Source organism: Molossus molossus, unplaced genomic scaffold, assembly GCF_014108415.1.
Source record: "Molossus molossus isolate mMolMol1 unplaced genomic scaffold, mMolMol1.p scaffold_m16_p_20, whole genome shotgun sequence".
NCBI classification, from domain to species: Eukaryota; Metazoa; Chordata; class Mammalia; order Chiroptera; family Molossidae; genus Molossus; species Molossus molossus.
Genome location: NW_023425356.1, coordinates 33,144,121 through 33,161,296, shown reverse-complemented (window position 1 = coordinate 33,161,296; position 17,176 = coordinate 33,144,121). Strand labels below are relative to the sequence as shown.

The following is a 17,176-nucleotide window of genomic DNA, read 5'->3' as shown; positions in this document are numbered from 1 at the left end:
CAGGTAGGTGGTTCTCTGTTTGCTTATCTATTTTGAAGGGTAGGTGGCAATTACTCAGATCTCTCTTGGAAGACTGCTGGTTTCTGGTTGAAAGGACTGCTGTAAAACCCAGGTAACCTGGAGATATCTCCTGTCTACTCACCCTTTATCACAAGAATATGTAATTGTTGACCCAAACTCCATACCCATGGGTATGGAAACAGAGCCATAGAGGAGTTCTCCAGGACTAACACATGATTTACCTACAAGGGAAAACAAAACAAAGCAGGATTTGGGACTGAAATTTGGGGGAGCTTTTGTGTTTTACATTAAGTCCCAACTGTCCAAACTTGCTGACTGGTTTATTTACGTTTATTCAAAGTAATTGAGTCTATATTTTGAGTGTGCAGGCAAACGTTATTTGTGGTCAACCATAATTATAATCTCTATTTTCCCTTTGTATATTCTGTCAGGTGATGGCATCATCTACCAAATCTTGTGGCTTAAAAACAAAAAAACTTACAGTCATCACTTCCTTTCTGTAACTCATTCTTTATCTCTTGCCCTTCATTCAGTTGGTCACCAAATTTTAGTGACTGAATTTCTAAAATCTCCAAACCAACTATGCTGTCACTGCTTTAATCTCTCATTTGATCACTGAGTAACAAAATTTACCTTTCTAACTCTGGTCTCCATCTTCTATGAACATTTACCACTGCACACATTATTTTTCAGGAGCATAAATGTGGTCATGCCACTACCTACATTTAAAAACTTACAATGGCTTACTGTTGTTGATTGGAAAAGAACTCATGGTCTGTCACTGTTAAGCTCCAATCCCCTTCATCAACTACCATTTCTCAACATTTACTTTATACTGTAACCATACTGAATTTTTCTGTTTTGTATAAACGTAATGTTCTTTCATACCTTCATGCTTTTGCATAGGCTGTTCCCTCTGCTTGGAATGCCTAGATTTCCCTAATTCTTTGAACTAACAGTTATTATTTACTTCTCCATGATCTCATAGAAATTTATCTCTATGAATAAGTGAAATTACATCATAGTACAGTATTTGTTCAAAGTCAGTCTGTACAATTAGTATAGGGATTCTTCACAGGAAGGGACTAACAAACTTTTACGGTTCTCTCTGGCCCCATCATCTAGTCTAAAGCTTTACACCTAGTAGTTACTCAAAAGCATTTTTTTAATTAAATGGGCAAAAATGAGGTGAAACTAATATTCCTTGCATACTAACTTCTAACCTCACTCTAACACTGTACAAAGAAAACAGAACAAATTCAAAAAGATTGCAGGTAAATAGGATTGGCCAGCTTTATAATTTAACCTCAATATTTAATACCCTTAGGATTAAAAAAAAAAAAAAAACATGGAAAACTCAGGAGCCCCCTTCATTGAGACGACTTACTAATTTTCTGGTTATTTATCATGAAAAATCACAGGTTAGCTCATAGAGGTGCACTAATAGACCTAAAGATGCCTCTATTTCAGATTACTCACGTTTACAGGGTTGCTGAGCATCTGACCACTTGGAGGTCTCTAGACAGGTGATAACGAACGACCCTTTGGAATACCCAGGAAGGCATTCATATTCCCAAGTTGTCCCAACAGCAAACTCAGACTGATCACTCTGAAATTTAGACTTAGCAAAAGGATACCTTGGCAGCAACTTACACTGACCTAGAGACAAAGACCACAGGGATATCAAAAGTAAGAGAGGCTACAACTTTTACTCTGCTTCTGTTCCAGCACTAATTAGTGTCACTGACAACTTTAATCTTTATAAAGTAAATGTAAAATGGGGCAATGATATCTGGGACAAAATCATATCTTTCAATAAGTGTGCATATACAGAGAAATAAGCTCAGAAGTTCAGAGACATTTTAGGATAGACTTCATTGATTTTAGAAAAAGATGGAAAAAATAATTTTTCATAAAATTCCATGAACACCCTGGAGTAGTTCCATCTGCTTACAACCTCATAAATAAAAACTAAAACCTTATAAATAAAGTTTTCCGGGATTGCAAAGGGAACTAAATTACACCAGAGACCTTATAAACTCAGCACATGTATGATTCTCTAAAAATACTTTGATGAATTAACATTACTATTTTAGTCACTAAATATTTAGGTCTTAGCAGTAAAAAAATGTTTATTCATTATTCTTTGTTATTGTATTCCATTAACCAAATGTAGTATTATGCCTTCTAAGAGAGCTTAGAAATTTCTTCCTGATAAGCACTAGATAAAAGGAACTAGTCATTTTAAATCAATTCCCTGTGATTTAAAAAACAATTATAATAATATTAATAATGAAGCAAAATTTATCCTAGGAGAGGGATAAAAATCTGGAATGCCCACATATTTGAGGATATGCCTGGAAAAGTTTTAGCTCCAGAATGGCAGTATGTTTGAATATGAAATGTATAAATCTTTTTTTTCCCCCAAATGAGACAGACAGGTACAGGTGAAAGTCAAAGAAAAAATATGGACTAACTGATACAAAGGCAAACAGAGCTCCCAAGGTTGTAGCCAGACCCAGCCTTTTTGTGAAGAAGTGAAGCCCAACACTTCTGTTGGAGAAGTCATATAGACGAGACTGAGAATACCATCACTCTTGGGACCCAGATTTCACTGTAGGTCTCCTTCTGTTTCTTTCCTGATCTCCATTAGTTTCTTCCATTAACACCTATAAATGTCTCCAAGTGCATGACAGCAAGACTCTGTAGGGAAAGTCAGGGATTGATCAACTTCACGACTATGACATTTCTTGTGCCAATATACTCCAAGCAAGTGATTTAGCCTGCAATTATCTACTGTGAATAAGGACAATACCAAATTACTCACCACAAGCTGGAAAACGAACTTAAGTCCTTAAGATTTAATCATCAGCAACAATACGGAGTAAGATAGAACCAAGATTTTGAAGCAGCAAAAGCAGAAAGGTACTTTATATCATGACCTTCTGAAGTCAAAGGAGATAAGAACCATACTTTTTAGATGGAAAATAATGGGAAATATTATCCCCAATAAGACTCTTGGGGACTCCTTCTGTTTTGGCAGACACTAGCTCTCATTAGTCATGAAATTGCCAAAATCCCAGATCAAAGACAGGATTTTCAGCAATCGTGTTTGTTCCATATCAGAAAATGCTCACAAATCATTAAGTAATACAAATTTTCTTAATCCCACACACATCTTCCTAAAATCCAGAATAGAAATCAGAGTAGATCTTGATTGGATCTAAAATAGAAGATAGTGGCAAGACATTGACATTTACATCCCTTAAACCATGATAAAAACGAATTAGGCAAAGTAGTTTCTAGAGAATAGAGATACATTTAACTTTTTCTTTGGATCCATGGGGCTTTACATAGAATGGCTTAGAAATCCATTTGAAATTAATGAAGAGCAACTATATAGAAAAATAAAAATAAAACCAAAAATTAAGTCACAAAGCAGGTAGGAGAAATCTTATTGAGAATTATTACCATCAAGTGCCTTAATACTGGGTTTCCTATTTGATCGTTTATTATTTTTATCTTTATTAATTTTTGAGAGAGAGAGGAAGGGAGAGGGAGAGACAGAAACATTGATGAGAGAGAACATCAATTGGCTGCCTCCTGCATCCACCCCACTGGGGATTGGGCCCACAACCTGGGCATGTGCTCTGACTGGGAAACAGACTGATGACCTCCTGGTGCATGGGTTGATGCCCAACCACTGAGACACACCAGCCAGCTATTTGATAATTGTTAATGATGGTTATGAATATTAACCAAGGCACTATCCTAAACACAGGAGATGTATCAGTGAACATCCGAGACAAGGATCCCATGGTCACAAAATTTGTATTTCAATAGAAGGAGAAAGATCATAAGTAAATACCATAAAATAAATAGATAGTATGTACAGGAAATGAATAAAATGTCAAAATGTAACGCACATGAAGGACGAACAGGACAAGGTGGCACCCCCCCTTCAGTTGTGATGCTTAAGGAAGGCCTATAAAGAAGAGACATTGAGTTCTTACTGAAGGAAAAGAAGGAACCAGCCAGGCTAAGTGCTAGATAAAAACATTTTACACAGAGGCCTAACAGCCAGGATGGAATTGCTACACTTTAGGTATAGACAGAAGGCAAGCGTCGCTGGAACACAATGATCAAAACAGATCACCTTAGAAAGCTCAGTAAGAAAGATCACATAGGGCTCTTCAGACCACATGTCTGGATGTTATCCTGAGCTGAAGTCCCTGGAGAGTTCAAGCAGGAGAGTCGCAGGGCCTAATTTACTTCTTAAAAGGAATAATGTGGCAACTGGGTAGAGAATGGACTGGACTTTTACTTTCAGGAGCTGAGAGTGCAGTATGAAGGCCACTACAGTAGTTCGGACAGAAAAATGAGGCTTGAATTACAGCGATATAGTGAGAAGTGGATGGATTTGGAATATCTTTTAAAACTAGAATTGTAAAGACTTTTTGTTACATTAGATGTAGGGCTAAGAAAATAAGAGGACTCAGTAATAACTTCCAGGCTTTTGACTTGAGCTACTGGGTTGATAGTAATACTGTGTACTAAGATGAGAAAGAACCAATATTTTGCTTTTGGTGTGTGTGTGTGTGGGGGGGAGGGGGATTGTTGTAGGAACAGAATTTATTCCACTTTGGATGTGTATATTTAACATACTTACTAGGTCTTCAGATGGAGATTCCAGGTAGGCAATTGGATGTACAAATTTGCCACTCAGGGGATAGGTCGAGACTACAGATAATGAGTCATTAACATATAAATAGTATTTAAAGCCACGAGACTGGATGAGATCTCTTAGAAAGAAAAAGTATCAAGAAAAACAGAAGAGGTCTGACATTGAGTCCCCAAACCCTCTAATATTCAGAGATAGGACAAAAAGGACTAAGCGCAACCAGAGAGGTACAGAAAAGGTGGGGAAGTGTGTCTTGTCTTGGAAAATGAGAATGAAACTTTTAAGAGGCTGCAAGTATTCAGCTTTTGCTGAAACAATGAGAAAGATGAGGACAGAAAAAAATGAGCACTGGGTTTGTCAGCATGAAGGTCAGTGAGTAGTAACCTTGCTGAGGGGAGCTTCAGGAGAATGGTGGGGAAAGAAGCCTGACTGGAGCGGGTTAAGGAAAGGAAGGCATGTGAGCAAGTGGTCAATGAGCAGTTTTGCTGAGAACGATAAGAGGGGCAGAAAAATGTAGTTCCATTTGGTCATGAGAAGTCCCCTTTCTCAAATAAAGGGTGTCCTAGGGCATGTTTAACTGCTGGTGGGGATGAGCCAACGAGTGATATAAATGCAGTGATGCAAGTCCGGGGATATCTGCAGAAGTAAAGTCCTTCCAAAGGCAAGAGAAGATGGAATGTGATCATTAATATAGGAAAAGGAGTTGATTGTGTCCATTTTTTCCATTGTCACAGGAGGAAGAGAACATTCATATTGAACCCTTAGTTATATGCTAGTTGCAGAATTCACGGGGCAACGAGATGGGTAAAGGTCTTGCTCCACTGGAACTTGTATTCCAGTGAGGGAACAAACCCAAACAAGTCAATAAACAAAGAAGAATGTTCATATGATGATAGGTACTCTTTGGGAATAGAACATGGTTATGTGATACACAGGGACCTTGGGGACGACTGCTTTACGTAAGAGTCAGAGAAGGGTAAAGGGGATGCTGAGATCTGAATGCCCAGAAGGAGACAGTCAAGATGATCTGTAGGAAGAGCATTTCAACAGACGGAAAACCTAGTGCAAAGGCTAAACAAATGCGAATGTGTTAAAGGAATGGAAAGAAAGTCTGTGGCTGGAGTAGAGGAAGTGAGGGGGCAGGATAAATTTCACAGAGGCAGAGGCCTGTAGTCAAGGATAAGGGGCATTAATTTTGTTCTAATGTGAGGGGAAACCCTTGGCAGGTTTTAAGTAACAGAGCAAAAAGGATCTGATCTCTAATGGAGGACGATGATTAGAAAATAAGGGAATTCCTACTTGAGGATTTTGGCAAGAGTGAACTTTAACAGTGTAGGAAATTTGAATCATCTTATGTAAACAGACAGAAGAAAGAAGTGGAGAAATACTCTAAGAAGGAAATTTGCTTCCCATATAACTGCTCATAGCAGTGTGCCCTATAGAAACTTGCTTCAGAATTTTCCAGAGTGCTTGTTACACCTCAGCTTCCTGGCCACAACCCAAACCTATAAATCTCTGGAGGGTGAGGTGGAACCAAGGAACCTGCATTTTAAAACAGCACCTAAAGAGTTTTTTAAGCATGTTCAAGGACAGAAACTGGCCAGGAGCCAAGGGATAGTCTGGGAGGGTACGCAGTAGGAGCAAAAGTCAGGATGGAGGCATGGACAAGGCATGAACAAAACCATGGGATGACAGTCAGGAAAGACAATGGTACATTAATGATAGGAAGAATGGGGAATTTGGAGGAGCATGCTTAGTTTATATTGAATTACAAATGGCTTGAAAGGCTGAAGACATTTGACTTTTTTTTTTTTTTATCCCACAGGCAGTAGAAAACCCTTTTAGATTTTTGAGCAAGGGAAAGGAATAATGAAAAAAAAATAGTTTCAAAATTTTAATTTTCACTATTGGAAAGGCTAAAGACTGACATCAAAGTGACCTGTAAGAGAGAAGGTTATTACATGGGTAATATAATATGGGTGTTAGAATGATAATACAAACAACAGAAGCACATTAGCTAAAACATTTGGCAGGTAGATAGACCTGATCTTCCATGTGACTGATGTGGCATAGAGGATGGTTCTGCTCTGGTCCTATGAGGGGACGCTCTAGCATACTTGGAAGAAACAAGAATTGGCAGGGCTGGTGAAGAATTTGATGTTCAATTGATAATAGCTCTTGGAAACTTAGAAATAGGAATGCAAGAATGGTGAAAAGTCAGGTGTGCAACTGTGCCACAGAGAGGTGTTAGAGAAAGTTTTGAATGTGCATTCAAAGGAAGTTAATGTATAGGAGACAAAGAAATGAAGATAATGGCTTGAGGAAATAACCAATTAAGAGTCAGGAAAAAGTTAAATGTCAGGAAGCAGACAAAATAAATTGCAATAGAACCAATTTATGTAGTTGCCCTTAACAAACTGGAGGTGGTTAAGCTTAAATGCTGGCTCCATAAAAACATGTCTATACAGCAGTTTTGTTACTGATATCTAGTAGTAACAACTAACACCTAACCCTCATTTGCCAGTTTCATCTGCTATTCAGAACAGCTCAGTAAGGTGGTAGGGCAATTCATCACTAGCATCATTTCACAAATGAAGAAACAGAGGATCAGGGAGCTAAATGATTTGCCCAAAGTCACCCAGTTATTGATGTCTGCATACAGTCAACTTCTTAATAAACTAGGAATTCACTGTGCCCTGCAGGTAATTAGCAAGTTAGAGCAATCTGATCTCCAGGAGACTCTAATCTTAACGAATGACAATATTTCTTTAAAAATCATGCCTGTCTCAGGGGAGATGGTGAGGGGTGAGTGTGGTTACAATAAACGTTCAATGAGACCTTCTGGCACCCTCACCATTCCAGAAGGTAAATAACACGAAGACAACTGTAGTTTTAATTCATGTTTCAAGTTTTCTAAATAAACTCCAGGAGTTTGTCCTTGAGGATATCTTTACCAACATTACAACCAGTCAAAAAAAAAAGGGGGGGGGGCGGGTGGGTGGGTTGGGGGAGAACCATGTCTGGAAACCAGACATTCTTAGGGATCTGCGGCTTTTGCAGCACAGGTGCGAGTTCAGCGGGTGCAAAAAACTTCCGCGCCTAGCGGAGCGTGCTGCGTCGCCATGGTGAGCGCCAGCCGACCTCCGGTTCAAGAGAGAGGAGCACCTGCTGAGACTAGGGGCGGTGAGCCAGGGGCACAGAGTGCAAGCTGCCGGCCTCACCATAGATCATGCAGTGCCCCTCTGCGGTGCAACCCTCAGTTCTGGTGGTCCCAGCCCTCGGGACCTGGAATGAGGACCTTCAGGTCCAAGAGATAATGGGGGTCCCCCAAAGAAAGCGGGAGGCAGGCAAGCGTCCGGCACTGCCCCCACCTTCTCGCTTTTGACTCTGCTTTGCATCGCGGCACAGAGATCGTCCCTGACCCAGACAGTCGCATCCCTACCTCCATGCTCCCCCTCCCAGCTCACCGAGGACCCCTGGCGTGACGAGAGCCAAGAAAACCCAGAGCAGGCCCGCGGCGCCCATGCCACGGCGGCAGCCCCAGCGGCAGGATGCGGTCCGAGACCCGCGAGCCTCTGGTGGCTCCGGGAGGGTAGGGCTGGAACAGGAGGCAGCTGCAAGCAAGGGAAGGTGGGCTCTTAAATAGTGTGTGGCACCACGTGCTAGCTTTGCGCGCACACCTGCAGGCTGTGTGGAGGCGGGACGCCCGTGCCTTGAGGGTGGGGCTGGCGAGGAGGGACAGACCAGAGGGGCGGGCGGACCCAGGAACTCCGATCCTACTCGTTAGCTCAAACTCCAGCCTTCGGTACCAAGGCTTTCCAACTTTTTGATTGTGCAACTCAGTGCATCCACTTTTGCCTCTCTGGAGAAATAAAACAAGTTTCGCAAAATAGTAATCACTCTTATTAATTTACAATGATCTAGTCCATCCTTTCCTTTAAAAAAAAAAAGTTTCTTTTTTTTTGGCTTGGATCCACTAAATTCATTTCAAAAGCTTTTAGTAATTCTAACACTTGGGTTGAAACAGCAGTTTACTCAGAAACGAAACGTATGAACAACAGCAACCTCTATTACCTCCTTTTTTATTTTGAAATAGTTTCTACAAAAAAGTGGCAAAAATAGTACAAAGAACTTTATATGTGTGTGTGTGTGTGTACATATATAACATATAATATATAATTACATATATAATTATATATATAATTACATACAATTCTCCAAATATTAACCTTTTACTGTTTCTTTTATCATTCTCTATCTCTGTCTCTCTCACTTTGGATGGATGGATAGATGATGGATGATAGATAAAGAATAATATAGGTCGATATAGTGTTATATATATGGATATAATATATATAGAGAGACAGATAACTGCATATATAATTATGTAATTATATAATTGTTACTTTGGAACTGTTTGAGATAAGTGACAGGCATGACACCCCTACTCCAAATACTTCAGTGTGTATTTCTTAAAAACAAGAACATTCTCTTACATAATTACAACGCAATGAGCAAAACTGGAAAATTAATATTGATACAGTACTATTATCTAAGGGAGAGATTGTACTTAAATTTTTCCAATCATCTCGATAATGTTTATTATAGCAAGTACACACACACATGCTTTTTTTTCTGGTATACAATCATTCTAAGATTGCACTTAACTTATTTTTTTTAATCTCATTCAATCTGAAAAAGGTCTTCAGGATTTTGTTTTGTCTTTCATGACCTTGACATTTTATCTATTGTTTTAGAGAGAGAGGAGGGAAAAAGGAGAGAGAGATGGAAACATCGATGAGACAGAACATCGATTGGGCATCTCCTGCATGCCCTCCACTGGGGATTTGGTTTACAACTTGGGCATGTGCCCTGACCAGGAATCAAACTGGTGACCTCTGGGTGCATGATTTGATGCTCAACCACTGAACCACACCGGCCAAGCGTGACCTTGACATTTTAAAAGAGTACACATCAATTATTTTGGTAGAATGACTTTTAAATTAGTTATTTATTGCATAGCAACAAATTACCCTAAACTTATTGATTTTAAGCAAGAATAAAGTCATTGTCTCACATAGATTCTGTGTGTCAGGAATTTGAGAGCAGCTTAGCAAGGTGGTTCTGGCTTGGGATTTCTCATGAGGTTACAGTCAAGGCCAAAACTGCAGTCATCTGAAGGCCTGACTGGGACTGGAGGATCCTCATCTAACATGGCTCAGTCACATGGCTTTTGGCTGGAGGTTGCATATCCTCACCATGTGGACCTCATCATAGGACTATATAAGTATCCTTGTGACATGGTGACTGGTTCTGTTCTTCTCCCATAACAAGAGAGTAAATCAGAAGCTACAGTGTCTTTTTTAAAATTTTAATTTAATGTTTTTTCTTTCAGTTTTTTTCTTCCAATTTTTATTAATTTATTTTTGTTATAGATGTTTCTCCCTTTTCCCGTCTAGATACCCTTCTCCTGATCCTGTCCCCCTCCCCGGCATTATTGTCTATGTACATTGGTTACACATGCATGTATATAAGTAAAATCTATCCTCAGGAGTCACACTATATGATTTCCATAATATCCTATTGGATACTATGAGATTAATTTTATATGCCCAGATATATGGTCAAACATTATTCTGAGTCTTTCTGTAAGAGTGCTTTTGGGTGAGATTAACATTTTTTATAGTGGTAACTGACACTTATTTTTATTTTTCCCATTTCCCCCCTGGTTTTACTGAGATATAATTGACATACAATATTGTATTAGTTTAAGGTACATATGTATTTATTGTGAAATGATTACCACAGAAAGGTTAGTTAACTACTATCACCTACATAGCTATAATTTCTTATGATGAGAACTTTTAAGATCTATTCTTTTAGTAACTTTCAAATATACAATAGAGTATTGTTAACTACAGTCACCATGCTATACATTACACCCCCAGAACTTATTTGTTTTCTAACAGGAGGTTTGTGCCTTTTCACCATCTTGACCCTGTTCCCCCACTTCTTGTCCCCCATCTTTGGCGACAACCAACTTGCTTCTGTTTCTGTGTTCAGTTTTGTTAGATTCCACATATAAATGAGATCATCTAGTATTTTTCTTTCCCTATGTGATTTATTTCATTCACTTCACATAATGCCCTCAAGGTCCAACTAGGTTTTCACAAATGGCAATATTTCATTCTTTTTAATGCCTGAATAACATTCCTGGGTGTGTGTGACATTTTCTTTATTCATTTATCCATATATTCAGGATAGTGATTTCTTTTCCTTTGGATACATACCCGGAAGTGGAGTTGCTGAGTCAGATGGTAGTTCTATTTTTAATTTCTTGAGGAATTGCCATACTGTTTTCCTAGTGGCTGCACCAATTTACATTCCCACCAAAACAACCCTTTCAGGGTTCCCTTTTATCCACATCCCCTCCAAAACTTGTTATCTCTTGTTTTTTAGGTCATAGCTATTCTAATAGGTGTAGGTGACATGTCACTGTGGTTTTGATTTACATTTTCCTGATAATTAGTGATGTTGAGTACCTTTTTAAAATTTAATGTAGTCACATTTATTTATTTTTGCTTATGTTGCACAACTTTTGGTGTCAAATAAAAAAAAGTAAATGAATGCCAAGACCAATGTCAAGGAGCTTACCTCCTATATATTCTTCTGAGAGTTTTGTGGTCTCAGGTCTTAGGTTCAATCTTAATTCACTTTTAGTTGATTTGTGTGTATGGTGTAAGATAGGGGACCAGTTTCATTCTTTTGTGTGTGGCTGTCAAGTTTGTCCAACACCATTTATTGTATTGTGTATTCTTGGATTCTTTGTCATAACTTAATTGATCATATATGTATGGGTATATTTCTGGGTGCTCTATTGTATTCCATTGATCTATTTTTCTGTGTTTATGCAAATACCATACTGTTTTGACTTTTCTAGCTTTGTACTATAGTTCAAAATCAGGAATTGTGATGCCTTCACCTTTGTTCTTCTTTTTCAAGATTGCATTGTCTACTTGTAGTCTTTGTGGTTCCACACAAATTTTAGGACTTTTTTTCAATATATGTGAAACATGTCATTTTGATAGAGATTACTTTAGAGATGTAGATTGCATTGGTAGTATGGGCATTATCACAATATCAATTCTTTCCATCTGTGAGCATAGATATCTTTCTATTTTTGTGTCTTCTTCAATATCTTTTATTAATGTCTTATAGTTTTTAGTGTATAGATCTTTTACCTCCTTGGTTAAGTTTATAGATATTCAATTCAGTTGATGCAATTGTAAATAGTATTGTTTTCTCAATTTCTCTTTCTGATAGTTTGTTGTTAATATATAGAAATGCAAAAGATTTTTGTATCTTGAAACTTTACTGTTTATTCGTTCTAATAATTTTTTGTTAGAGTCTTTAGGGTTTCTATGTAGAAAATCATGTTATCTGCAAATAGACACCTTCTTTCCTTCTTTCTTTCTTTCTTTCTTTCTTTCTTTCTTTCTTTCTTTCTTTCTTTCTTTCTTTCTTTCTTTCTTTCTTTCTTTCTGATTTTAATGCTTTTTATCTCTTTTCCTTGACTGATTTGGGTGCTTCTTATCCTCCCACCCCAACCTTTGACTAATTACTATGTCCAGGACTTCCAGAACTGTCTTGAATAAAATGGCAAGAGTGGGCCTTCTTGGCTTGTTCCTGATCTTAAAGGTAAAGCTTTCAGCTTTTCATGTTTGAATATGATGTTAGTCATGGACTTGTCATGCATGACCTTTATTATGTTGAGAAACATTTCCTTTCTACCCAGTTTATTGAGTTTTATTATGAATAGATGTTAATTTTGTCAAATGCTGTTTGTACATCTATTCAGATGATCATATGATTTTATCCTTCATTTAGTTAGTGTGGTGTGCCACATTGATTGATTTGTGAATGTTGAACCATCCTTACATCCCTGGAACAAATCTCACTCGATCTTGGTATATGATACTTTTAATGTATTGTTGAATTTTATTTGATAATATTTTGTTAAGGATTTTTAAATCAAATGAGAGATGTTGTCCTGTAATGTACTTTTCTTGTAGCATTCTCCTCTGTTTTTTGTCTGAGGGTAATACTGGCCTTTTAAAATGAGTTTGGAAGTATTGCCTCCTCTTCTATTTTGGAAAAGTTCGAAAAAGACTGGAATTATTTCTTCTTTAAATATGTGGTAGAGTTCACCAGTGAAGCCATGTGGTCCTGGATGTTTCTCGGTTGGGAGGTTTTTTAAAAAAATTATTAATTCAATATCCTTACTAGTAACTGGTCTGTTAATATTTAATTTTTTGCCCTGGCCAGTTTTTCTCAGTGGTTAGAGCATCATCTCATGGATCAGAGAGGCCTGAGTTTGGTTCCCTCTAAGGGCATGTACCTCAGTTGCAGTTTGTCCTCGGCCCTAGTTGTGGTTGTGTGGGTGGCAGCCCCTTGATGTGTCTCTCTCATGTCAATGTTTCTGATGTTTCGCTCTCTCTCTCTCTTCCTCCCTCTCTCCCTCCCACTCTATCTGAAGATAAATGCAAAAATGTCCTCAGGTGAGGATAAAAAAAAAGAATGAAAATATCTTGAGACAAATAAAAGGAAAAATACCACACACCAAAAATTATAGGATGCAGCAAAGGCAATGCTAAGAGGCAAGTTCATAGCAATAAATGCCTACATCAAGAAAAAATATCTCAAATAAACAAGCTAACTTTATACCTCAAGGAACTAGAAAAAGAACTAAGCCCAGTTAGGATAAAGAAGGAAATAACAAAGATTAGAGCATAAATAAAGATTAAAAAGACAATAGAAAAGATCAATGAAACTATAAACCTTAGCTAGATTTACAAAAAGGAAAATGTAGCAAGAACTCAAATAAATAAAATAAGAAATGAAAGAGGAGACATTACAAGTGATACCAAATAAGTGCAAAAGATTATAAGAGATTACTATGAATAATTATATACCAACAACAAATTGGGCAACCTAGAAGAAATAGATAAATTCCTAGAAACATACAACCTACCAAGACTGAATTTTGAAGAAAAATTAAATCTTTTATTTATTTACTTATTTATTTATTTTTTATCCTTACCTGAGGACATTTTTGCATTTATCTTCAGATAGAGTGGGTGGGAGAAAGGGAGGGAGAGAGAAACATCGACGTGAGAGAGACATATCTAATGGTTGCCACCCACATGACCCCAAACAGCAATGGAGGTATGTGCCCTTAGTGGGAACCGAACCTGGGACTCTCTGGTCTGTGGGCCAATGCTCTAACCGCTGAGCCCAACCAGCCAGGGCTTTAATTCTTTTTTGATGTGTTTAATCTATTGGTTGTTCAGTGGCATATTGTTTAATCTCTACATATCAAAGAAATTTTTAGTTTTTCTCCCTATAATTGTTTTCTAGTTCATACCAGTGTGGTCATAAAAGATGTTTGAAATGGTTTCAATTTTCTTAAATTGGTTAATACTTGTCTTGTGTCCTAATATATGTTGGAGGATGTTTTATGTGCACTTGAGAAAAATATGTATTTTGCTGGTATTAGATGGAATGTTCTTTAAATGTAATTTACCCACCACCACACAACATTAGAGTATTCTGAATTTAACACTATATTTATTTTTACCAGTGAGATTATACTTTTATATGTTTTCCTGTTACTAATTTGCATTCTTTTATTTCAGCTTGAAGTAGTTCCTGTAACATTTTTTTTGTAATACTGGTCTTGTGATGATGAATGACTTCATCTTTTGCTTGTCTGGAAAATTTTATCTCTTCTTTAATTCTCAAGGACAACTTTGCTCTGTGGAACAAACCTGGTTGGCAGTTGTTTTTTCTTTCCAGCACTTGAATATATCATGCCACTCTCTTCTGGCTAGAAGTTTCTGCTGAAACATTTTCTAATTGTCTTATGGGGTTTCCCTTATATGCAACACATTGTTTTTCTCTTAATGCTCTTATGAGTCTCTCTTTATCTAACTTTTGACATTTTAATTATAATATTTTTTGGTGTGGGTCTCTTTGGATTAATCTTATTGGAACTCTTTGGAGTTCTTGAATCTGATGTCTGTTACTTTCCCCAGGTTAGGGAATCTTTAGCTATTATTATTATTATTATTATTATTATTATTATTATTTTGAATAAACATCCTGTCCCTTCCTCTCTCTCCTTTCCTTCTATAATAATCTACTTCAATGTGAATATTGATCCAGTTGATAGTGTCCTATAAGTCCCTTAAGTTATCTTTACAACTTTTTATTTTGTCTTTTTTGTTACTTTTATTGAATTAATTCCACTGTCTTGTTTTCCAGTTTGCTGATCATTTATTCTGCTTCATATAGTTTGATATTGAAGCCCTCTATTGAATTTTTTTAGTTATCTCATTATTCAGCTCTATGATTTCTTTTTTATTCTTTCTTATATTTTCTCTTGTTAAAATTCTTACTTTGTTCACGTATTGTTCTCCTAATCTCAGTGAACATCTTTATGACCATCATTTTGAGCTCTTTTTAAGGCACACACTTATCTTTATTTTGTTAAGGTCTATTTCTGGAGTTTTATCTTATTCATTTTTATGTGACATAGTTCTGTTTTTTCATTTGCTTTGACTTTCTCTGTTGGTGCATTAGATAAAAGATTCACCTCTTCCAGTCTTCAAAGAGTAGTCTTGTGTAGGAAATGAACCTTATTATTCAGTTCAGACTTAGCTCTTGGTTTTCTCTATAATCTTTGTGATTGCCCAAGACACCTTTTTTGTTCTTAGTGGCTCACAGTAGTTGAGGGTGTGCCAAGATTTTTCAGTGTCCTAAATGGGAAGATCTCAGTCAGCACCCAGATGTAGGCTGATTGGAAGCTGAATCCTCAGGAAGCAGCCTTTAAAGTATGCATATATACCTCTTTCAAGAAAAGATAGAGCTGGGCATTTCTGTCAGTTCCCTCTGTTCTGAGTCCTGGGGAGATAGCTAGTTAAGAATTCTTTGTTTGCTATAGTCCTTTGAGACCTGGAACTTAAGCAGCACTGGCCACTAGAACCAGATGATCAAGGGCTCTGTCCCGAGTGGTAGCCACAATAGGCAGGGTGTCAGACATGTACACCAGCTCTTTCCAGAGTGATACCAGTGATCTGGAGCTGGCCAGAGGGAGAATGTGGAAATGACACCCATAGGTCTTCCCTGCCTCTAGAGAGGATTACAGTCCACATCTAGAGGTGTGCTAAATAGAAACTTGATCTTCCAGCTACAACTTTTAAGATATGTATATAGGTCTTTTCCACTGAAAGTAAGAGAGATGGGCATTCCTGTCTGCCTCTAGGATAAGCCCTGGGAAGATAGCCACAGTGAGTCCATGTGAGCATTTTAAGAACTGTCTCTTAGTTCGCTGTAGCCTTGTGGGTCTTGTAGATGAAAACCGTGTTTGTCTTTAGTGCTAACAGTTTTGAGGGCCCATCTCTCAGGTAGAAATTTTAAAAACTGGGGCACTAGATATTGGGTTCAAGTTCTTTACTTTTCAAGGAGAAGCTGGGAATTGAGTTTCTGCCCAATTGTATGTTACTGTACTGATGGGGGGTGGGAGGAGGGTATGGCAAGATTATATCTTAGCTTTTTTTTACTTATTTCAATAAGAGTTTTGTTTTTTGTTTTTCAATTTTTCCAGTGTGTAGGAATCACTCATCTGGCTTCTGGATTTCTTTCAGAAGGAAGTGTTCCATGTGTAGCTTAGATTTGGCTGTCTGCGGGAGGAGGTGAGTTCAGGAGCCTCCTATGTCAGCATTTGGAGCAGAACTCCTGAAATTAACATTTAAATCAGTAGACTGAGTGAAGCAGATTGCCCTGCTTAATGTGAGTAGGCCTGATCCAATCAATTGAAGACCTGAAGAGAAGAAAAGTCTGACCATTTCCTGAGTAAACTAGAATTCCTCCTGTCTGACTGCCCTCAAACTGGGATATTAGCTTTTTTATCGATTTCAGACTCAAAATGAAATGTCAGCTCTTCCTGGGTCTCAGGCCTGCAGGCCTTCAGAAAAGAGATACACATTGGCTCTCCTTAGTCTACAGCTTGCCAACTCACAGGTCTTGGGACTTGTCAGTCTCCACAGTTATATGTGCCAGCTCCTTGTAATAAAAATCTCTCTCTCTCTCTCTCTCTCTCTCTCTCTCTCTCTCTCTCATTGGTTGTGTTTCTCTGGAAAACCTTGAGTAATACAGATGCACAGATCAGCCCTTTTCAGCGTGAGAGGGCACTCTACATGAATGGAAATACCAGGACGTGGGATCAGTTGAGGCTACCACATGCCTCAATTTGGTTTTATCTAGTGTTTCTTGATCATATCCAGGTCATACCCTTTTGGCAGGAACACCACAAAAGGGACGTTGTGTCCTTTTCATTGCACTATCTTAGGAGGCATACATCGTCTATTTTTAAAAATTTTTTATCCTCACCTGAGGACATTTTTGCATATATCT

General features: G+C 37.9%; 1 protein-coding gene across 2 annotated transcripts in view; it reads right to left on the bottom strand.

The window, feature by feature from the left end:
• LOC118637139 (complement receptor type 2-like) overlaps positions 1 to 8,263 on the bottom strand; it is a 145,820-nt gene extending 137,557 nt beyond the window's left edge. Inside the window, exons 1-3 of one of the 2 annotated variants that reach the window (XM_036272315.1) lie at positions 8,170 to 8,253; positions 1,501 to 1,680; positions 143 to 242 (exon numbers count right to left, since the gene is read on the bottom strand). In XM_036272315.1, coding sequence (XP_036128208.1) covers positions 143 to 242; positions 1,501 to 1,680; positions 8,170 to 8,227 — 338 coding nt within the window. In that variant the 5' untranslated portion in view covers positions 8,228 to 8,253. Of the gene's footprint in view, positions 1 to 142; positions 243 to 1,500; positions 1,681 to 8,169 lie in introns of both variants that reach the window. The other variant, XM_036272314.1, reaches the window with a different exon arrangement.
• Between the last annotated feature and the right edge of the window lie 8,913 nt (positions 8,264 to 17,176).